This window comes from Amblyraja radiata, chromosome 13 (genome assembly GCF_010909765.2).
Source record: "Amblyraja radiata isolate CabotCenter1 chromosome 13, sAmbRad1.1.pri, whole genome shotgun sequence".
Classification (NCBI taxonomy): Eukaryota; Metazoa; Chordata; class Chondrichthyes; order Rajiformes; family Rajidae; genus Amblyraja; species Amblyraja radiata.
Window position 1 is genome coordinate 42839152 of NC_045968.1, and position 23543 is coordinate 42862694.

At 41.3% G+C, this 23543-nt stretch overlaps 1 protein-coding gene across 2 annotated transcripts in view; it reads left to right on the forward strand.

The window, feature by feature from the left end:
* The window catches only part of plod2 (procollagen-lysine,2-oxoglutarate 5-dioxygenase 2), a 134418-nt gene that overhangs the window by 105514 nt on the left and 5361 nt on the right, over positions 1-23543 (forward strand). Inside the window, exons 13-19 of one of the 2 annotated variants that reach the window (XM_033031893.1) lie at positions 505-646; positions 2128-2190; positions 9286-9399; positions 14805-14870; positions 15308-15412; positions 19194-19340; positions 22996-23121. In XM_033031893.1, coding sequence (XP_032887784.1) covers positions 505-646; positions 2128-2190; positions 9286-9399; positions 14805-14870; positions 15308-15412; positions 19194-19340; positions 22996-23121 — 763 coding nt within the window. The remainder of the gene's footprint in view (positions 1-504; positions 647-2127; positions 2191-9285; positions 9400-14804; positions 14871-15307; positions 15413-19193; positions 19341-22995; positions 23122-23543) is intronic. The other variant, XM_033031894.1, reaches the window with a different exon arrangement.

The window sequence follows — 23543 nt, forward strand, 5'->3', positions numbered from 1 at the left end:
TAATGCAAGTGAACCTGTACTGCAGATACAAATCCCCTAATGATGGATCTAGGGTAATCTTTCCCTTTGCAATCTAACAAGCTTCAGAAACTCATTTTCCATTTATCACCGTACTCATCTTCCCTACAGTTAATGATTTCTTCCTTATTTGCGAAAGGAAATTGAATGGCTTAATAACAAAGCATAACCAAGTATAAAATAACGTGCCTGAGCATTTGACACATCACGGGGTTCCATGGTATTAATGCTACAAGTCCTCTAGAGTACCACTTCCAATCCTAAAGGAGTCCCACACTTATTACAAGATACTTTCCTTCACAGCAAGTGTGCGCTTCTAGTAGAACATATATATTTCCTGTCTGTAATAACTGTCTGTAATAATATGTTGTTAAAGGAACATTTTGATGAAATAACTGTTTAGGACTGTTTTATTTTTGCTACACAAACCAGCTGTACATTTCACTTTGTTGAGAATGGTGTTGAATTTTTCACATTTCTTTGTAGAGGTGTGTGGAATGTCCCATATATTGCTCATGTGTACCTTATTAAAGGTGAGGTCTTAAGAACAGACTTAAAGGAAAAGAACTACTTTAATCTGGACAGGATGGATTCTGATATGTCACTCTGCAGAAACTTCAGGGAAAAGGTAAGTGTTAAAGTAGGTTTATATTTGCCAAATGGTTTCATATACACATTTATTTTTATGTTTCCAGATCAGTTGTGGTAGAATTGATCATGAATAAATCCTATTTAGAGGTGCAATAACACAGAAGAATTTATGTAAAACATTTCTTAGAGCATCAATTGTGAAGCTGCAGTAAATTGACTATTAAATCAATAATTTAGCGGAACTGAAAACTGGCCAAAATAATATAGTAATGCAGTAGAACAGCCTCTTTAATGAGAATTTTGTATGTACCACAAAGTTCACGCTTCAGTGAATTATTTAAACTTTTCAATATACAGTGCTCTGTATCAAAACACACATTCTCCATCTAAGCATGATTTATAAAATGCATATTTTTTTCTTGTTGAATATTAAGGAAAATCTACAGAATAAATAATATTAATTGTAAAATCCTGTATTTTAGTTTCATTGTAAAACTGTACCCACATTTGTCAAAGGTTAGAACTACACTCGCAAAACTTGCCAACTTTTCTGTTTATTTGAGTCGGCCATTGGGGAATCTGGACTTGCAAAGGAATCACTTGAAGGGAAGTTATTTTTTTTTTAAAAGCAAAATACTTCCAAAATGTACAGTTGGTGTGTAGGCGTATGTTGGTATTAAGATTAATTTAGCTGCAGCTAGCTCCAGAATTTAAAGATAAAAGTGTAAAACAGAACTCCAGAGGAAGAAAGAGGCAGCTTATTCCAACTCCAATGAGAGAATATCACTGAAGTTTTGCATGGGCCAATTTTATTTCATCAATGTGCATTTATATTGTTTAAAAAATATATAAAAATCTTGTCCTGTATTTGTATAATGCTTTTTTAAAATCAGAATTAAAGTGTGCAGATTTCAACATTTTCATTCGTAAGCAGTAGGTGAGAGAAAAGCCTTCTGAGCTCAAATCAAGAGAGTTGGCAAGTACTGTTCTACCATTGATGTGGCACTGATTGTATGTTAATGTGCTGCACTCTATCGGGCACGATGCTCTTGTTTCCATTTAAGGTCTTGTCTCTGCAAATTTACCTTTATCCTTTTCGGATTTGACCCACAACTGGAAGCGATTGGTTTCATTCTTTTGCTGCTCTGTGTTCCTGACCCAGTTGGAACATGTGGCTGAGGATGCATTGCATTTCTTTATTAATCACGTCTCTGCCTGCATCGATCACCATTAACTAAATTCTTGCATTACTAACAAGCCGAGTTTATGTTGCGTTGGTCACTTGAAGGGGCTGGGCTGTGTTATTTTTGTGTGATCTGGCAGATCGTCTCTCACTTGTTCTGTGTAGCTTTGCTGTGCAAGTACCTGTTGGCCTCAGCCAGGCCAGCTTTGTGAGTGACACTTGTGTAAACTGGTCCTGTAAAGCTCTGGTGTCTTGTCTGTTTCCTCAAGATGTGCACCCAGTGTTTTGTGTAAACAAGATGATGATTCTTACCCAGTGCTTATTTTTTATTTTAGAAAATAGAAAAGGAAAAAGGCTCCCCTACTCCGGAAAGTTGCCATATGTTCAAGCCCCCAAAGGTTTATGTTTGTTTCCTACAATTTATGTTTAAAAAAAATCTCTCTTGGTCTTGATTTTTGCCAACGCGTTGGATTCACCAGGCTAAGAATTTGCTTAAACCTTGTACTCGTATGTATTGTCTCTGTTGTGCGCATCAGTTGCTCCATGTACTAAAAGATGCATTATTACTTGGGTAATTTATTAAAGAGCAGAGAAGACAATTCATTATTTGTTTGGGATAACCTCTAAAATTGATCCAGGCAAAAAGTACCAGGTGGTATGAGTCTGCTTAAGGAGTGCAGATAATGCATCTTATTTTGCTAATTTGGTGTTGAGTATAGCCAGCTGTTTGTATGCAATAAGTGGAAGATGGATAGCATCATATTACAAGAGGGTGGAGAGCAGATTGGCACAGTGCTTTACATTTAACAGTTTGATAATGCACTGTCATTAATATGGAGAATGACTTAAAACAATACAATCATGCTGAGAATATGGATATTGCTGGCAAGAACCTCTTCATTGTCCCTCATATTGGTGGAGGGGTGTCACTTTGTATCGCTACAGTCACTATATTGAAGTTGCCCTGCAGTTAGATATAAAATCCCAAAACATGGACCCAGAAATATTGAAGCAACAGCAACATCGAAAGACGGATATCATGAGAGTTGGTGATGATTTTGTTCACATCAGGCAACATCCAAGAGCTCCCGGATGAGTAGGAAGGAACTGGAGGTGCTGTTTTATACCGAAGATAGATACAGAATGCTGGAGTAACTCAGAGCATCAGGCAGCATCTCTGGAGAAAAGGAGTAGGTCACGTTTCAGGTCGGAATCCTTCCTCAGACTCTCCAGATGATGCAGGTCATGGGTTAGATGATAATGTTGAGGTATTTCTTCCTCTCTGCCGTGCATCTTAGAGTCTGTATACACTGCTGCCACGATTGACCAATGGACTGGGTGCTGATTCCACCAGCTGCTTTCTCCTAACTGGTGCGGGACTTCAGTGTTGTAATGACAATGAGGAGGAGAGAATTCTGAAATACACAAACAAGTGGTGAAGAGCACCTCATGTAGATGTTATTGGGGATGCTGCAAAGCAGATAATTCCTGGATACCATGGTATTTCTATTAATAAGGAAAGCCACAGGAATACCAGATTTTCGTTACTGTCTTAAAGTAGTGGAAAATCTTATGAAGGTGCTCCGTCAAACGGAGTTGTGTCCTCATCATTGAATCATCAAAGACTTTTGGGATACATGCAGAAATGCTGGATATTCTTCTTTATTTCCCTAAGCAAGTAACATTCTGAATACATCGGTATGTCATAACTGGAGACTTGCAAGGAACACAAGGCAAAATATTAAGAATGTTACCCACTTCAAAAGATTTTATGATGCATACAATATGGATGTGTGTGGGCATTGGGATTTGATATTTATCTAGCAGGCTGGGAATACAAAGGTTATGAGGAAAACCAGCTCCCATCCCAAAAATGGTATAAATTTGCTGGGAAATACCAAACTGTTTCATCTTGCAAAGATGTACTATACTTCATTGTGCAGTGAAGTTGCACTGCAATATGAGTGATTCATGGACCTGTATACATCCTTGAAGTCAGTTTTTAGTTGTGTTGCATGTGTAAATATTACTTGCGTTATGTTTTTAAATGTCAGTGTATTGCGTATAAACTTGACTGCATATATTGCATAAACTACATTGATAGTACAGTGTTTGCATTGGTGCTTATGTTGCAGGTAGTCCATAAATACATCTTGGTAGATTTAGTCAATATTTTGTTGGATATTCACAAACACAGTACTAGTACAAGTAAACGCCACTGAGACAGAAGACCACCTTTGATTCTATTGACAGGCAGAATAAGTGGGAGGAACTAAATCCTCATCCTATTTCTTTTCAACAGAAGAATTTATGAAATTTAAAAAATGCAGTTATGTTCACAGTTCATAATTCTCTATTGAAGATGACATGTTGTCTTAAGATTATCATTAAAAACTAGTATGGTACTTATTTAAATTGTATGGTTGTTCCAATATCTAAAGCTTGGCAACCTTGGGTTACTTTAAAGGGATAAGGTACATGGCAGGGTGATAGAATGAAGTGTTGTTGTTGGTTATAATCTCGCTGTGTTCAAGCGATCATTCAAAAGCATAAAATGTTCAAGAAGGAACTGCAGATGCGGGAAAATCGAAGTTAGACAAAAATGCTGGAGAAACTCAGCGGGTGCGGCAGCATCTATGGAGCGAAAGAAATAGGCAACGTTTCGTGCTGAAACCCTTCTTCAGTCTGAAGAAGGGTTTCGGCCCAAAACGTTGCCTATTTCCTTCGCTCCATAGATGCTGTCGCACCCGCTGAGTTTCTCCAGCATTTTTGTCTACATTCAAAAGCATAAGGCGGAGGAAGAATAAGAGGAATTAAATAGTTGAAAACTTTTTTCTTGACGACATGACCTGAAAGAAATGCTGCTATGTGCCTCACAATCACCCATTTATCAGGTCCTACGTCTGGTTTAGGTCATGTGGAATAATGTTGCAAAAGTAGCAGGAAGAATTGTTTGAATGCCTGTTGTACTGATTTAGATCACCCAGTGTGGAATTCTAAAGGTTTATTTTTATGAGTGCCCGAAGGCATTGTTACACAAATACCAATGATTAACCCTGCAATGGCATAGTGTTCCTGCCTGCTGCCATTCATATAACTCTTTAATTATTAGTTTTGAGCTTTCATTCCAAAGCAGAAACTAAACAACTGAATTTAAATCTACCTATTCACTGCACAACATTGATACATTGAGTGCAGGAAGGAACTGCAGCTGCTGGTTTAAACCAAAGACAGATGCAAAATGCTGGAGTAACTCAGCGGGACAGGTAGCATCTCTGGAGAGAAGGAATGGGTGACGTTTCAGGTCCCCTTCTTCAGACTGAAATGTCACCCATTCCTTCTCTCCATTGATACATTGAATTTTATTTTCAAATGACAAATAGAAACCATAAAACCAGAGAAAGTTGGTCTTGAGGGCAGTGGGGAGAACATGTGGATTGAATTCCCCTGCATTTCCAAGTTGTTGACAGTATGACAATAGTACAGGTGCTCCCCGGGGGAAATATTAAACTAGAAATAAATTAAACTTGCAGTTGTGTACAGCTGGATAACTGCAAGCTCCGTCTTTACTAGGCAAAATATTGTGATCTGCTGTTAGTGGCCCATTAATATGCCTCTTATTTGATTATTTTTCTAATGAAGAATCCCAAGACTCTCTGGAAATTGAACACAACAGATGCAGTTGGTATTCTTTGTACAGACAGATAAGAATTTGTATTCTTTGTATAGACATAATGATTGGACCTTGCACCATTTGCCAGTTTTGGACTCCGTAGAACATCCATCCCAATTACCCAATTTGCCCTAATCATTTGAATAAATGAAGATAAATCAGCCAGAATGTTTAGAAAAAGTCCAGGGCAATAAAAAAAATTAATGAAGATAGTCAGGATCAGTATAAGTACCTGGGTTGAAACATGGATGCTTGTGAGCTGATTTCTGAAGGCACACCCATACAAATATGCAAGTTAGGAGTAGGAGTGGGCCCCTCAAGCTCCCCTTCCATTCAATAAGGTCACGCTGATCTGATTATAGCCTTAACTCCACATTCTTCCCCACCCTAGGTAACCTTTCACTCCCTCGTTTATCAAGAATATACATGCCACCACTATAAAAACTATTTCCAATACTCTGCTTTCACCACCTTTTGAGGAAGAGTATCAAAGATGTACAACCCCATGAGAGAAACAATAATTGTCTCATTTGCTGCCTTAAATGTATAGATAATATGTTAAACAATGCCTCCTAGCTACTGAATCTGATAAGAAATATCTTCTTGGCAGACTCCTTTTTTGGGATCTCTCATGATCTTCAATGTCTTCATCAAGTTATTGTTTTAAAATCAACAGGATGCAAACCTAGCCTGTCCAATCTTTCTGCCTAAAACAACCTGCCATGTCAGGCTTTAGTCAAGTAAACCTTTTCTGAACCACTTTGGGAGTAGTCTCATCAATGATCTCTTTAACTGAAGTCTTAACTCCCTGCCACAAATGACTGTGTCACTGGGTATTTTTAAAGCAGAGATTGGTTAACTCTTGGTGAGTAAAAGTGTCAAGGTTCATGGGGAGAAGGCAGGAGAATGGGGTTGTGGGAAAAGATAGATCAGCCATTATTGAATGACGGGGTAGACTTGATGGACCAAATGGCCTAATTTTGTTCCTATGACTTTTGTGAATTTATGCTTGTGTTTTTGATTTGTCTACCACTTAAGGGTAGGTGTTTGTGTACTATAATTGTAGCTATCATTGCAGTCGGTGCCATAAAATTTAACTTTGATGGAACTGAGGTTACTTGTTGTCATAGACAGTCCCTTGGAGTCAAGGAGGACATACTTGCACTCAACTTTGCTGCTGTTTTCACTTGGCCTCCATATACTACCCTTACTGAATCGTGCTCTTTTTTAGATCCTTCACGAGTTGTGGGGGTTCCAGGAGGTGGAGCAGCAGTGAAGCATTGTCTCTGTTCTGGAAATCTCCTGACTAGAGCTCAGAGATGAGCTAGAGATGATGGGCCTCACCCATTGGAGTTGTTTGATGTAAACACTGGAGACATGGTGTACACGATAAATCTCCCTTTTTGATGAGATCAGTTTGTATCGCCATCTCAATTCTTTCACTTCCAAAATCATCATGTTATCAAGATGCTCAATCTCACCTTGCCAGAGTTCTTCTATCCAGAAGATTATTTTGCTTGGCAGTGCAAGTCCCTTGAAAACATTGAACAGTGCAGCACATGAGCAGGCCCTTGGGCCCACAATGTCTGTGACCAATATGATGTCATTAAACTAATGTCTTCTGCCTGCACGTGATCCATCACCCTGCAGTCCCACCATATCCATGCGCCTATCCAAAAGCCTCTTAAGCTGTCGTATCTGCCTCCATCACCACATGTGGCAGCACATTCTGGGCCCCCACCACACTGTATAAAAAATAATTCCCCATACGTCATCTTTAAACATTGTCCCTCTCACCTCAAAGCTATGCCCTCTAGTCTTTGATATTTCCACCCTGGGGAAAAAGGGTTCTGACAGTCTGCCATGTCTATGTCGCTCATAATGTTAAACACTATCACGTCTCACATCAGCCAAATCCATATCGACAACATCCCTACTCTCATCAAACACCTTTGTGGTATACAAGATTTTGAAAATTTTGGATGTTGAGTTTATTTTTAGATTTAATCTATATTTTATACTCTTTGTAAAGGTTAGAATTCCTTGAGATATTTAGCTCTGTTGAAATATTTTCAACTGTATATGGGTGTTAGTTTTCAGAGTCAGTATAAATCATATGGTTATCATATTACATAGTTACAAAGGGCAAGTGATAAGGCAAATAGGGAAGATTCAAACAAGAGGACATGACTTCAGAATTAAGGGACAGAAGTTTAGGGGTAACATGAGGGGGAACTTCTTTACTCAGAGAGTGGTGGCGGTGTGGAATGAGCTTCCAGTGGAAGTGGTGGCGGCAGGTTCGTTGGTATCATTTAAAAATAAATTGGATAGGCATATGGATGAGAAGGGAATGGAGGGTTATGGTATGAGTGCAGGCAGGTGGGACTAAGGGAAAAAGGTTGTTCGGCACGGACTTGTAGGGCCGAGATGGCCTGTTTCCGTGCTGTAATTGTTATATGGTTATAACCTGCTGTCGGTTTTGTTGAACCAGTGATTTACACCACCTTTTAAAGCTCTGTGACTTTTTCATCTTTCCAAGTCAAATTTCCATTGTCTGTTTCCAGGTGATAAAAGTTTGGAATGTGGTTTTGTTGCTTTAAAGCAACATGTTCAGAATCAAGATGTAGAAACAAAGAACTGCAAATGCTGATTTGTACTAAAGATAGACACAAGGTGCTGGAGTAACTCAGTGGGTTAGGCAGCATCTTTGGAGAAAAAGGATAGGTGATATTTCGGGTTGGGGCCCATCTTCAGAAGAAAAGTAGGGAGGGGGTGGGGGGGGGGGTGGGATGGAGGTGGCGGTGAAGAGCTGGAAGTGAGAAAAGACCAGGACCAATCAAGGCCAGCCACAAATGACCTTAGGCAGGGTAGTGCCCGGTAGGTCCACTGTTGGCTGGTGAAGGTGTGATCTCAAGAGAGAAACAATATTCAGAACTGGTAAAACGACTAGGATGGAGGAAGGTGGTGGGTGGGGGGGGGGGGGGGGGGGGGTGTTTGCAGAGGTTACATAAAATTGGAGAATTGAATATACTGTTGAGTTGCAAGCTACCCAAGAAAAATATGAGGTGCTGTTCCTCTAATTTGCTTGTGGCAATGGAGGATGCCCAGGACAAAAAGGTCAGTATGGGAATGAGAGGTGGGGTTGAAATGCTTGGCAACCGGGAGAACCCGTAGGCTTATGTGGACCGAGCGCAAGTGTTCAGCGAAACAGTTGTCAAGTCTACGTTTCGTCTTGCCGATGTACAGGAGCCCAAATCGCGAACACTGGATGCAGTAATGAGGTTAGAGGAGGTATCTATGTCTATCGATGTTCAGGATCAAGCTCCTTCGGTAATCTCTGCAGAGATCCATTTACTTTGCATGACGTGGCACTGTGTGCACAGAGGAATATTTCCAGTGCTTTAGGCAATATTAAAAGAACAATCACTTTGGCATTCTCATGTGAAGGGGGTGCTGAACAGCATATACAATTCCCTTAAGGTCAGATCAAGACCCAAAGTTAATGTAACAAAACTAAGCTGCACTTAACAGTGTGAACATGCTGACATCTTGAATCTGTAGCAATAACCGTGTAGAACTGGTTCACAATGTATTTTGGGCGGGTTAGAGGGTAAATGTCAGAATCCCACTGTTACAAAGTTACAAAGAAAATTAATCTGCAGAGGAAATAAAAAAAATGTACTCAGTAGTCCGATTACCGACAACTTTGAATCCTTGGAATGCAACCAGTCATCCATCAGGCAGGATTTTTTTATTGAACCAGGCAGGGTTCTTCTCGTAACAACTTTCAAATAGTAATATTTAAAATTTTAACACCCAGGGGGTTTTCATGTATGTCAGCAACCTTCATGAATTTGGACGGCTTCTCCCGACAGAAGGTTACAACGCCTCACGCTTGCACAGCGATCTGTGGGAGATCTTTGATAACCCATTGGTGAGTGTTTTCAATCTAGTAATAGAGTCTAAACTTTGAAGAATGTATTTCATGTCTGATTTTATTCTAACAAATTACAAATATTTAGGCTTGCCCTTGAATTTGCTTCAGAAACCATTTTCTGTTATAGTTTTTTTTAATTCATGTAACAACTTGGGAAAACAGTCTTGATCACAGTGTGCTGTATAAATTATATAACCTCCAGCATGAGAGTAAGAAGTGTTTATGAATATATAATATACCAGTAACATTATTTGGCATTTATATATATTTGAATGCAAAAACTTCAAGACACATCAGTGCCTTACAATATCCTATCAAATTTGACCTGTTTATTTTTACCTGGCACCAAACATTATTCCCTTATGTATCTATACAAATCATGTATCATCTTTCCTCTGTCTGGTTAGCACGCAATAAAAGCTTTTCATTTTACCTCGGTACACGTGACAATAGACTAAACTGAAACTAAGCCAGTGCACCGTGTTGTTTGGCATTAAATGCAGAAAGTGCTGAAAACACAAGTTAGTTTAAAGGTGGAGGCAACAAGATTGACGCAACAAAGAGATTGTTTTGGATAGTGGCCAGGGTTGCCATTGGAATAAGTAGAGTTCAATGGAATAATAGCAGCAGCGAGGGTGTGTGAATACTGAGAAAAGAGTGTAAAATGATAACAGAAACTACTGGAAATGCTCAGAAAGCAGGCGGCATCTATGAGAAATTTTGTCAAAACTACGAGAGAGAAAACAGGTTATTTTTCAATAGCAGAGAAGTCGGGGAGGGGGGGGGGAGGGTGAAGGGAAATGGGCACAACAAAGAGAATATCTCTAATTAGGTGAGAGCATGTAACGTAATGCGGCAGACATCTGACCATATCACAACTTGCCATTCCTGCCTGTCTCATTTAGGCTGGTGTTTTTGTTTCTTTTTGCTCTTTCTATAGTCTGACCTGTTTGTCATGTGCCACACACTTACTATTAGCAACATATTACACAGAAGCATAATCTGATTTTAACTGCTACTTAATTACCACATTAAATTATTTAATCCCACCCCCATTGAGTATATTCTCTTTATTCCCTTTCTATTTCTCCCCCACATTCTCTGCTACTGAAAATTAACTTGTCTTTCTCCCTTTCTCAATTCATATGAAGGTCCAGAACATGGAATATTAACCATTCCGCCTTTTACAGATGTTGCCTGATCTGCTGAGTGTTTCCACTATTTTCTGTTTTCATTTTGGATTCCCAACATCTACAGTTTTTTTTTTATTTGCAAGATGCAAAATTAGGAGTTTTTGGAAAGACAAACAACTGCAGATGCTGGTTTACAAAAAAAGACACAAGGTGCTGGAGTAGCTCTGTGGGGCAGTCAGCATCTCTGGAGAACGTGCAGAGGCAAATTTTCGGGTTGGGACCCATCCAGAATTGCTTGGATATTAGTGAAGGACTCATGAGTAATTTGCAATTGCCTGCCAGTTTGGTTTAATGACCATCCACCCAAAGCACCTGAAGTGTTACAAGATCAGATTATTTTGGTGTATTCTCTAACGTAGGCTGTGACAATGATGCAGATAATTTGTTCCTGCTGTGAGACTCCAGGATACTTGGCCCTGATATAAAATGTGACGGCTGGCTATATTTATTTTATGGTTTGCATTACTAGTATATTGAGATCCAGATTTAATACTCCACTTGTGTCAAGAAAACTCATAAGTATTTCCAACTCATGGAAAGCACATTTATACTAGAAACTTTAATCACTGGTGTCTGAGTTTATCTCCTGGTTTCCCATCAGTATTGTTGTCTTTCATTGATTAATAGAACCAACTAAAAGACATATTTGTTTTTTCTGTGAGCAGGTAATACACATAACTGTGTGAACAGCTTGTGCTGTGGTTCACTGGCATTTAGTTGACTGTTGTATATTTTATGTTCTTAAACAACTGCGGCACTTTCACAGGCCAGCTATGAATAAATAGCAGACAAAATGAATGAGAAACAGGAATCATTTAAGCAGCCAAGCTTTTAAAGCTGTGGAGCTGTACAATAAACAACATCCACCAGGTGAAAGCTAGTGGAGAATGTGAAATCCTGTGGACTGGAACATATTCATGGCCACTTCATCCAGCCGGAATAAGTATGCCTCAGTCGTCACCAGTTTCATCAAGAAATGCATTGAAGACTGCGTTCCGTCATTTTCTACAATGCAGCCTTCAACACCATGTGTTTGTAGGCTAATTGGAATGGTAAAATTGTCCCTAGTGTGCATAGGATAGTGTTAGTATGCAGGAATCGCTGGTGGGCCGGAGGGCCTTTATCCACGCTGTATCCAAACTGAACTAAACCATAATACCGAATAAGCTCATTCCTAAACTTCCAGACATAGGGCTTGGTGCTTCCATGTGCTACCGGTTTCTAGCCTTCCTAAATGATAGACGTCATTAGTTGGATTTGCTCATAACATTTCCTTCACCAAGATCCTTAACACTGGTGCCTACAGTGTTGTGTGCTCATTCTCCCATTGAAAGCAGCACAATTTCCTTTGGCTAACCTGTGTGTTATTCAAATGTGGGAGGAAACCAGACCACCTAGAGGTCATGCAAACTCTACATAGACAACACCTGAGGTCAGGGTCAAACCCAGGTCATCAAAGCTATAAGGCAATAGCTCTGCTGGCTACACTGTTGTTGGATTGTATGAAATGTTCTCTTGACCTCCTTTGCTCCAATGAATATAATCCCAGCTGCTCCTGGCTAAACACTGTAACATTATAATTGTGGGTTACATGACCAATTAATTTGCCTTTCTTGGCAGTTGCGTGGCATTTGGGTCAGGCACTGCTGTGTGCAAAAGGAAATGGAAAAAAATTGTCAAGTCATACACTGTTTCATATCAAAAGAAATTATATTACACCAGATATTTTATCATATATTTTGGCACATTATTCAAAATCCATTAGGAAATGCATGCGTAATGCCAAAATAAAAGGAACTTGCATTCATAAAGTTGGGAATGGTACAGTACATTAAAAAAAAGTCAGATGGGGACAGTTTGTGGTGAATTTAACCCCACCCATTTATTGGACACCAGCCTGCAATACATTTGGAATTAACCAAGGTCTTGCCCACCACAACATGACAACATGGGCAACTTTAACGTGCTTTTATGAACTGTTAGCAAGAGCACTCACTTAACGGATGTGTCCATGTCACGGCCCCTTGACGTTGTCAAGGTAACTGCAATTTTGAATGGGGGAGGTGCTCCTTTTGGTTTGCTAGACCAGAACTAAAGAGAAAAGGACTCGGCCCCGAGAAGGCCAGATGAGATTGTATTTCATGATAGGAGTTACAACACTGTGACCACTGATCCCACAGGGTCAGTACAGACCGGTGGTTCTCAACTGGGAGTGTACGACCCCCCACCCCCCCCCCCCCCCTCTGCTCTGAGGAGGTAACAAAGTTCATGGTGTGGATGTGAATTTTCAACGATATGCTGTAAATTTGATAGAATATTTCACAAAGTAAATAAGAATATACTTGGTACCCCAGTTTGCCCCAGCACCAGGCAATACCTACAAATAGAGGTGGCATGCATTTTCTAAAATGTAACTTATATACCCATTGCAAGGCCCAATCCTGCACAACCCACCAAAGAACCCGAGCAAGATGCGCCTGAACCAACTACCTCCCACCCTCCTGGGTAGTGTACCAGACAGATGAAAATGAATCCTCTGATTTAAAATAACCCCAGGTCAGAATTCTGCACATCCTATGTGTTCACACATAAAACCCAGGCCTTGTAGTTGATCCTCAACTTGCAATGGGAGTGCAGTGTCAAAGTTGACATCATGGTGCAGTCAGCAGCGATAGTGGGATTGTTACCCGTCTTTTACTTGTAAGTTCATAAGTCATAGGAGCACAATTAGGCCATTTGGCCCATCAAATCTACTGCGCCATTCAATCACGGCTGATCTACCTTTCCCTCTCAACCCCATTCTCCCCTACTCCCCATAACCTTTGACATCCTTACTAATCCAGAACCTGTCAATCTTTGCTTTAAAATACCCAATGACTTGGCCTCCACAGCCGTCAGTGGCAATGAATTCACCAGATTCACCATTGTCTGACTAAAGAAATTCCTCCTCAATTTCCTTTCTAAAGGAATGTCCGTTTATTCTGAAGCTGTGCCCTCTGGTCCTAGACGCTACCACTTGCGAAACATCCTCTCCACATCCACTGTATCCAGGCCTTTCACTGTTCGGTACGTTTCAATTAGGTCCTCCCTCATCCTTCTAAACTCCAACGAGTAGAGGCCCAGTGCCATCAAAGTATCGCCTCGTATCTCAACGCTTCTGGAGACATAGTTTATTTCCCTTAACTTTGAATCATCCATGATGACTATACCCATTCATCATTTTTTTCCTCACATCACTACTCTGGCCCCTTCTCTTGCCTCTGTTCTCCAACACAAGCTATGGTAAAAACGCAATAATCCAGCACTTTCAGGAATTGGGTGATGCCAGATTGGCAGATTTAATGTGCTATTATTAATTCCCCAAAACAATTAACTAACTTTTGTTTGACAGTATTGTGATAAATTCTCCAATGCTACAATGCATTTCACGAGAGCATGGGAACCAGGGCCCCAGTTAGGCAAGATTCAGCAATTGGTGAATCTCAGGAATGGGAAACAAGGCCCCAGTGAATCTTGTGGGGAATGTGGGAACCAAGGCCCTAGTGAGTCTTGGAACCAAGGCCCCTGTGAGTCTCTGGGGAAGTGTGAGCACTTGAGGCCCACTGAGTCTTTGGGGAACCTGGGCTCCAGTGGGAATTAGGGCCCCATTGGATCTTGGGGAGTGTGGGAACCAGGCCCACTGAGAGCCTCAGGGTAATTGTGGGAACCAGATCCTGGTGAATCTTGAGGGGGGGGGGGGGGGCATGGGACCAGGCCCACTGTGAGTCTCAGGCTTAGGGCTGTATGGGAAGCATTAACTGCTAAATAAATGCAAAACTATCATGATTTCTGAAAGGTCATATGTTCTGTCTCACACCTCCACTTCTGTTGTGTGCCTTTATAGGATTTCACCTTGCTTGTTGCTTATGTGGATGAGTTGTGGGACGGAGGGGTGAGCGGTGTTCGGCTGCTCCGTTCCGTAAAGGAGTCTAATGCAGACTAGGCACGAGCTCACAAGCAGCAAACTTGGAAGGAGGGCTGCCTGTCTGCTTATTTATTCAATCGGGGAAAAGGAGTTAAAATAAATATGATGGAAACAAAAGCTGTGGAGCATTAGAATGCAAATAAGCAGGGAAATGTATCTATCATATTGCCTGCTGTGTTCATCTGTCATCTCGCTAGCTTCATCTTGTGCTTTATCACTGACAGATCACTATTTGTGTCTTACAGGACTGGAAGGAAAAATACATTCATCCAAAATATTCAGAGATATTCACAGGAGGGGTGGTTGAAGAGGTATGCAATGGTTTCCTGAGTGTAAACAAGCTGCTTACAGATGCCCAGATGATCATTGATGTAACGTGTAGGCTAGTTCCCATTTACTGAGGCAGCAGCAACTTTGTGTTTGTACATAATGGCACATTGCCCTCTCCACTGTCCCCATTATTTCAGACTGAAAACCAGGTGTATCTCCAGGACTAAATGTCAGAAGTCATCGGTTGTGATGGTGTAGACCTTGGAAATAATGTTCCGCATATTTAAACATTTTGCTATTATTGATCAATTCTAATTTCCAATGCGTTATGACATGTTCCACATCAATTGTCTTCATTTACAGCTTTGGTTTGCAAAACTGATGTACTTCACTGTATTTTGTCTCTGAGTCCACTTGGGAATGGCGACTGCATTTTCACTCCTTCTCCTTAATGTGGACTCTGTTTTTATTTGAACAGCCATGTCCAGATGTCTTCTGGTTCCCCATATTTTCAGAGACAACTTGTGATGAGCTCGTGGAGGAAGTTGAGAACTGCGGTGAATGGTCTGGCGGAAAGAATGAGGTGAAGATTTACATTGGGGTGGCTTGCACTAGTTGCTTTCGGCTTCGCTGGTTTCCGCACTCTCTTTCACTTAATTATGTTTTTAAATGACTATTGGAATAGGCAAAACCTGTTACTTCAGTGTGTTAAAAAATGCATTGATTGTTGCAACCATATGTAGTGCAGTATTTTTGTTACTTAAAAATCTGTTCGAACAAGATTGATAAATTGATGGCACACAGCATTTTAAAGGCATTTGGATAGGCACATGGATAAGAAAGGTTTAGAAGGATATGGGGCTAACACAGGCAGGTGGGACTAGTGTAGATGGGGCTTCTTGGTCGTCATGGTCAATTTGGGCTGAAGGGCCTATTTCCATGCTGTCTAACTCTGACTCTAAACGTAGCCAAATGAGTTTGAGCTGATGGACATTACTGAGACAAGACAGTTAACATTAAGTGATGTTTGAAAAAGAAAGGTAACATTTGAAGGATGCCCTTGGAAAAACAGCAGGACAGAGATATCTTGAGTAAGAAATCAAGATGTAGAACTGGTAATGGTGGAGCTAAGTAGCAAGGGAAAAAACACCATCAGGCGTAGTTTATAGACATAACTGTAAACAGTGCAAAATAGAGTGAATCAAGAAATCAGGGTAGAACATAGCAAAAGGAATGTGATATTGCTTTAAACCTATGGACAGGAACAAAACAAATTGGTTTAAGTAGTTTGAAGAATAAATATTTACAAGAGTTTTCTAACTATACTAATTCTCATCCTGATTTTTTGGCCAAAAGTCTTTCTCCCTGCTGTATTATTATTGCTGCCAGGACCACCCTTTTCCATTTCACTCATTTCCTCTAAATGTTGTCAAGCACTATATCAAGAAATTATTTCAGAAGCAGATCACAAATTAAGTAAAGAGAGAACATTAACTAAAGTTCTTTCGAGCAAAAGCTTTGTTGATAGTAACCCAGGTGGTGGGGAGAAAACCATGCTTAGGTTTAGGTTTAACGTTGTGACATGTAATGAGGTATAGCGAAAAGTTTTGTTTTGCATGTTATCCAATCAGATAGTATACATAAATACAATCACATGAAACTCTAGTACGATAGGTGGAGCAAAGGGAAAGATTCAGAGTGCAGAATATAGTTCTCAGCACCAGTTCCACCGACAAAATCCAATGTCCACAATGGGACAGAGGTGATTTGGACTCAATCCATGTTAATAAAATGTTAACGATCCACCAATGAGATAAACAAATCATTCTTATCAGTAGGAGCCAGAACTCGCCATCCAAATAGATTTTAAATATCAGCCAAAACAATGGTAAAAGTTTCCTCCTCCACGTACTATGAAGATTCAACTTGGTTTTGAAGTAAAGAGCTTGGTACTCTTCAGACTCTTCACACTTCCGACTCTCAGTCTGAAGAGCCTCGACCCGAAAAATCACCAATGCCTTTTCTGCTGAGATGCTGCATGACTATCTAAATGGTGGCCGATTAGGAAAAGGGGAGATGCAACGGGACCTGGGTGTCATGGTACACCAGTCATTGAAAGTAGGCATGCAGGTGCAGCAGGCAGTGAAGAAAGCGAATGGTATGTTAGCATTCATAGCAAAAGGATTTGAGTATAGGAGCAGGGAGGGTCTACTGCAGTTGTACAGGGTCTTGGTGAGACCAAACCTGGAGCTCAGCATTCAACACCATTATACCATCAAAACTGATCACCAAACTCGGTAACCTGGGCATCGACCCCTCCCTCTGCAACTGGATACTGGACTTTCTAACCAACAGACCCCAGTCTGTTAGGTTAGACAAGCACACCTCTTCAACCCTCACCTTGAACACCGGCGTTCCACAGGGCTGTGTGCTGAGCCCCCTCCTCTACTCCCTCTTCACCTATGACTGCACACCTGTACATGGTACTAACACCATCATCAAGTATGCAGATGATACAACGGTGATTGGCCTCATCAGCAACAACGATGAGTCGGCCTACAGGGAGGAGGTCCAGCACTTAGCAGCATGGTGCGCTGAAAACAACCTGGCCCTTAACTCCAAGAAGACCAAGGAGCTCATTGTAGACTTCAGGAAGTCCAGGGGCGGCACGCACACCCCCATCCACATTAACGGGACGGAGGTGGAACGTGTTTCTAGCTTCAGGTTCCTGGGAGTCAACATCTCCGATGACCTCTCTTGGACCCACAATACCTCAACTCTGATCAAGAAGGCTCACCAGCGTCTCTTCTTCCTGAGGAGACTGAAGAAGGTCCATCTGTCTCCTCAGATCCTGGTGAACTTCTACCGCTGCACCATCGAGAGCATCCTTACCAACTGCATCACAGTATGGTATGGCAACTGCTCTGTCTCCGACCGGAAGGCATTGCAGAGGGTAGTGAAAATTGCCCAACGCATCACCGGTTCCTCGCTCCCCTCCATTGAGTCTGTCCAAAGCAAGCGTTGTCTGCGGAGGGCGCTCAGCATCGCCAAGGACTGCTCTCACCCCAACCATGGACTGTTTACCCTCCTACCATCCGGGAGGCGCTACAGGTCTCTCCGTTGCCGAACCAGCAGGTCCAGGAACAGCTTCTTCCCGGCGGCTGTCACTCTACTCAACAACGTACCTCGGTGACTGCCAATCACCCCCCCACCCCCCGGACACTTATCACTTATTGTTATTTATTCAAATCATTTGCTATGTCGCTCTTCCAGGGAGATGCTAAATGCATTTCGTTGTCTCTGTACTGTGCACTGACAATGACAATTAAAATTGAATCTGAATCTGAATCTGAGTATTGCGTACAGTTTTGGTCTCCAAATCCGAGAAAAGACATTCTTGCCATAGAGGGAGTACAGAGAAGGTTCACCAGACTGATTCCTGGGATGTCAGGACTTTCATATGAAGAAAGACTGGATAGACTCGGCTTGTACTCGCTAGAATTTAGAAGATTGAGGGGGGATCTTATAGAAACTTAAAAAATTCTTAAGGGGTTGGACTGGCTAGATGCAGGAAGATTGTTCCCGATGTTGGGGAAGTCCAGGACAAGGGGTCACAGTTTAAGGATAAAGGGGAAATCCTTTAGGACCGAGATGAGAAAAACATTTTTCACACAGAGTGGTGAATCTCTGGAACTCTCTGCCACAGAAGGTAGTTGAGGCCAGTTCATTGGCTATATTTAAGAGGGAGTTAGATGTGGCCCTTGTGGCTAAAGTGATCAGGGGGTATGGAGAGAAGGCAGGTACAAGATACTGAGTTGGATGATCAGCCATGATCATATTGAATGGCGGTGTAGGCTCGAAGGGCCGAATGGCCTACTCTTGCACCTATTTTCTATGTTTCTATGACTCGCTGAGTTACACCATCCAGCATTTTGTCTAGCTTGGTACTAATCCATACATTAACCAGCCCTTCTGTGTGCTCACATTGAAGAGGTGTTCTGCTTTCTTTATTTATGGTTTGCAAAATGATGTGTAAAACATTTTAATGTAATTTTCACAAAAGCTCTATGATTTCTTCCTTCATCTCTCCCTTTCCCTCTGTCTCTTTTCCATTCAGATGCACCTTAAAACTAATTATTGACTAAGTTTTTGATCTCCATAACCTAATAACTACCTACTATTGGTTCAGTATCAAATTTTGTTTGATAACTGAAGTGGTTTACCACAATAAAAACGGTATGTAAATTCCCACTTGCAAAACCTGCAGAATTTACATGACCATTTGCATACTTGCTTCAATGACCGCGATTTAATTTTTCCAAATCTGAAAGATCTCCACCACTGATAGCTTTGCTCTATTTCAGGATAAGCGATTAGTGGGTGGATATGAAAATGTTCCCACTGATGACATTCACATGACCCAGGTTGGTCTGGAACAAGTGTGGCTACATTTCATTCGGGAGTACATTGCTCCTGTTGCACTGAAGCTATTTTCCGGTTATCACACCAAGGTAGGTCTCAAGCTTTGTGTTGTATGTCAACAAAGGCACTGTGAAACGAGCCTTATACCAGCACAACAGCTGGGGAAAAGTATATAAAAATGTGACACTAAAAACCATTCTGTAGTGTTGCAGTAAAATTAACTGATTGTTCAAGGTATATTAAATCAAATATGTTCTTGGATGCCTTTATTGTTAAGATCAATAACATTTTCACTGTCTTGGATCACAAAGCATTTATTCGTATTCAAGGATTTAATTGGGTACAGAATCTTTCTCTTTTGCTATTACGATTCAGGTGTTAAACCATATGTGTCAATCATAAAGGCCTTCAAGTCCAAGTCCTTTTTGAGATTAGTTTAGTGATACAGCATGAAAGCAACGAGTCCAGGCCAACCATCGATTATCCATTCACATTACTTCTATGTTATCCCATTTTCTCATCCATTCCCCACACACCAGGGACATTTTATAGTACAAACCTGCACACCTTTGGGTTATGGGAGGCATTTGGAGCACCTAGCGGAAGCCCACATGGTCACAGAGAGAATATGTAAACTCCACACAGACAGAATCCAAGGTCAGTATCGAAGCAGTGAGATGTCAGCTCTACCAGTTGCGTCACTGTGCCACCCATCAATGTGTTACAAAGTAGATTCCAGAATTACTGAACACCACCAGGATTTCTCTTCAAACCATAGCAACGCCATTTATAATAGTGATCAATGTTTTGTTCGCATCTGAATTATTTGCTTAACAACAGTTCAATCCATTGCAATATAATGGTACAGTTGTAGAGCCACTGTCCTACACCATCAGAGACCCAGGTTCAATTATGTCCATTGCTGTCTGGAGCCTGTATGTGTTTCCTCCTAGTATTCTGGTTTCCTCAACGGCATGCATGTTTGTAGGTACATTGGCCACTATAAATTGCCTTAAGGATAGAGAGTAGTAGTATGATTTGTGGGGAATTGATGAGAATGTGTGGAGATTAAAAAAGGAAAGATTAATATAGGATTCAAATAAATAGTGGTTAATAGTTGGTGAAGATAAGATGGGCTGTAGGACCTGTTTCCATGCTGTATCTCTATTATTCTGCATATACTAGTGCATCAATAGATCCTTATGATCATTTTAATTGATAAATGGCCCAGTGGCATAACTGGTAGAGCTGCTACTTCACAGCACCAGAAACTTGTGTTCGATCCTGACCTCGGGTTGAGTTTGCACATTCTCACTGTGACCATGTGGGTTTCCTCCCACATCCCAAAGAAATGCAGGTTAATTGGCCTCTGTAAATTGCCTCTGGTGTGTGGGGAGTGGGTGAGAAATTGGGATAACATAGAACTAGTGTGAAAGGATGATCGATGATCAGCATGACCTTGGTGGGCCGAAAGGCCCGTTTGCATGCTGTATCTCTAAACTAACTTAAACTGAACTAAACAATGTGAGCAATTCTTTCCTGTGTATGCCCCCTGGATTTTCCTTCCCATCAGGTTGCTAAGGCATTTCAGCAGATTTTTAATAATGCAACTTTGAGACCGGTTACTGTTGCACAGAGCACTGTTCTGTCATGCTGGGCATTATAGAGGTGAACATGGCTGTAGGGGAGAGCCTGTGATTTATCACCTGGTTACTACTCAGCTAGTTAATGGACAGGTGAGCATAGAGGAGGCTGCCCCAGGGATTGTTTGAACTGATTAATCCATTGCAGTAATCTTTTAGGCTATTGACCACATCAATCACTGCCATTGTATTCCAGTTTAAATGTTTTTTTTTAGTAAAATGGACCCAGTGAGATTTGTTAATGCTCCAAATTCTGACTTTGCACCACAGGGTCATAAATTGTTCTCTCAATCCAACTAGAAACTAACCTAGTAAACACAAGTCTCCAAGGAAGATGGTATGTACAAGCCCTGTCCCACGGTACGAGTTCATTCCAAGAGTTCTCCCGCGTTTGCCCTGATTCGAACTCGGAGATTTACGGTAATGGCCGCTCGTCGGTACTCGGGGCTCCCGTGGACATTTTTCAACAAGTTAAAAAATCTTCACGAGTCTTCCCATGCTTACCTGCCGTTAGCGAGTCTTCCCGAGTACCTGCCGTTAGCGCTAAGAGATGTCCCCGAGCTCCGATGTACCCGCTACGTTCACTCTCTGTGCTTACCATGAGTTTGATTTTTTTTTTAAACTCGGGAGAGCTCTTGGAATGAACTCGTACCGTGGGACAGGGCTTTACAGCTGTAGCATCCAGTGCATTAGTCTCAATATTCTGGCAAAGGGAAGAATGTGTGAGGGAGGTGCAGACAGACTGCGTGGGGTAGTGTTTGTTGTGTGCCTCCACATCAACCAGTCATATCTCACCTCTGGAATGTAGCCCAAGTGCACCTTATAAAGTACTGTATTGCAAAAAGGCAGCACCTTAGATTTCCTATTCAGTCAGCTCTTCATTTCAATCATACTCAAGGGCCAATTGGATGCCAATTAGATGATAAGACTATTGTCTACAGGGACAGAAAGGGAAAGATTAAAAGTTGTAGGGTCTTTTGCTTTATCTGACCGATTTTCTTTTTAAGTCCTACCATTGGTAATATTTTACTGAAGTGAGGTCCTGCACTTTTTTTCAGTGCATCTGGAAAATGCTCCACCTGACCATTTCCCAAGGTGCCCTCCTTTACATCAGCGAAACTCCACTATGTGACTTCCTTTACATCGGCAAGACTTCTGACGTGGCCCTTTTACATCGGCAAGAATTAACGTTGTGGCCTCCTTTTGCATGAGTGAAATTCACAATGTGGCCTCCTTTACATGGGCAAGGCTCCTGATGTGGCTACACTACATCGGCCCACCTATTTCACGCCGACCATCGATCACCCAGTCACACTAGTTCTATGTCATCCCACTCCACTCCATACACACTAGGAGCAATTTACAGAGGCCAATTAACCTACAAACCCACACATCTTTGGTATGTGGGAGGACACTGGAGCCCCCAGAGGAAATGCAGTCACAGTGTTTCTGGCGCTGTGTGGCAGTGGCTCTACCAGCTGCGCCATTATGCCGCTACCTGTATCCACCTATCTCTTGCCAGATTTTATCCCATCCCCACCTCTCTTCCAGCTTTCTCCTTTCTACTACAATCAGCCTGAAGAAGGGTCCCGATCTAAAACATCACCTATCCCTGTTCTGGTTGACCTGCTGAATTACTCCAGCACTTTGTGTCTTTTTTGGTAGATCAGCATCTGTAGTTCCCTGTGTGCTCTCCGTGAGTGTTAATGTATTCCATTGTGAAAATACTGATGATTGAAGAATTGTCAGTGGAAGCCATTTCAATGTGTCCATGGATTTATAAGAGACAAGCTCATAACAACAAGAAATAACACATAGTTTTGGACATTATGATTGATATTATTTTAATGTGTGTGCTCATTCCATCTGTATTGTAGGTGTTTTTCGATTTATGCTCATTAGAAAATCTAGCCCAGCATTTAACATACATCATGTGCTTTTTGATAGCCTTTTATTTCATAGAGATTTAAAAATATAGTCTGTTTGGAAGCAATTGTAGAGGTGGTGAAAGGATGATTGATGAACAGGCCATCATTCCAATTCCTCTGATAAAGAATTCAGCTGCACAAAAGTTTTTAATGTTAATTTCTTTACTTCCCAGGGATTTTCCATGCTGAACTTTGTTGTGAAGTATACACCAGAGAGACAGGCTTATTTAAAGCCTCACCATGACTCTTCTACATTCACCATAAACATCGCCTTAAATAATAAAGGAATAGATTATCAGGTGGGTTAGACACTATAATTTCAATTGTACTTAAATATTCAGCAAAGATTTTACTGTCAAATACATCTGTATTTCTGCTTCAACCATTGTCTGGGTGTAAGGAGTGTAACTATTAAAATGCAACAGTGTTCAGTGATTGAACCTTGGCTATTGTAATGAATCTGATGGGGGAGGTGAGTGTAGGTCACTGTTTGCTGATACCAAGCTGGTTTCAATCCAGCCTGCATTGGCACCATGCGCTGTTCTCAAGCGATTGACTGATCTGCAGAAACAAGGAACTGCAGATGCTGGTTTACAAAAAAAAATATGTAGACCTGGCTTCCCCAGAGCAAAGCGAATGGCAACTGGGCTGTGGGTGGTGGATCTTGAGCCCCATCCCCTATAATATCCTGCAGCCTTTTGTTACCTAATTAGGGTCAGAG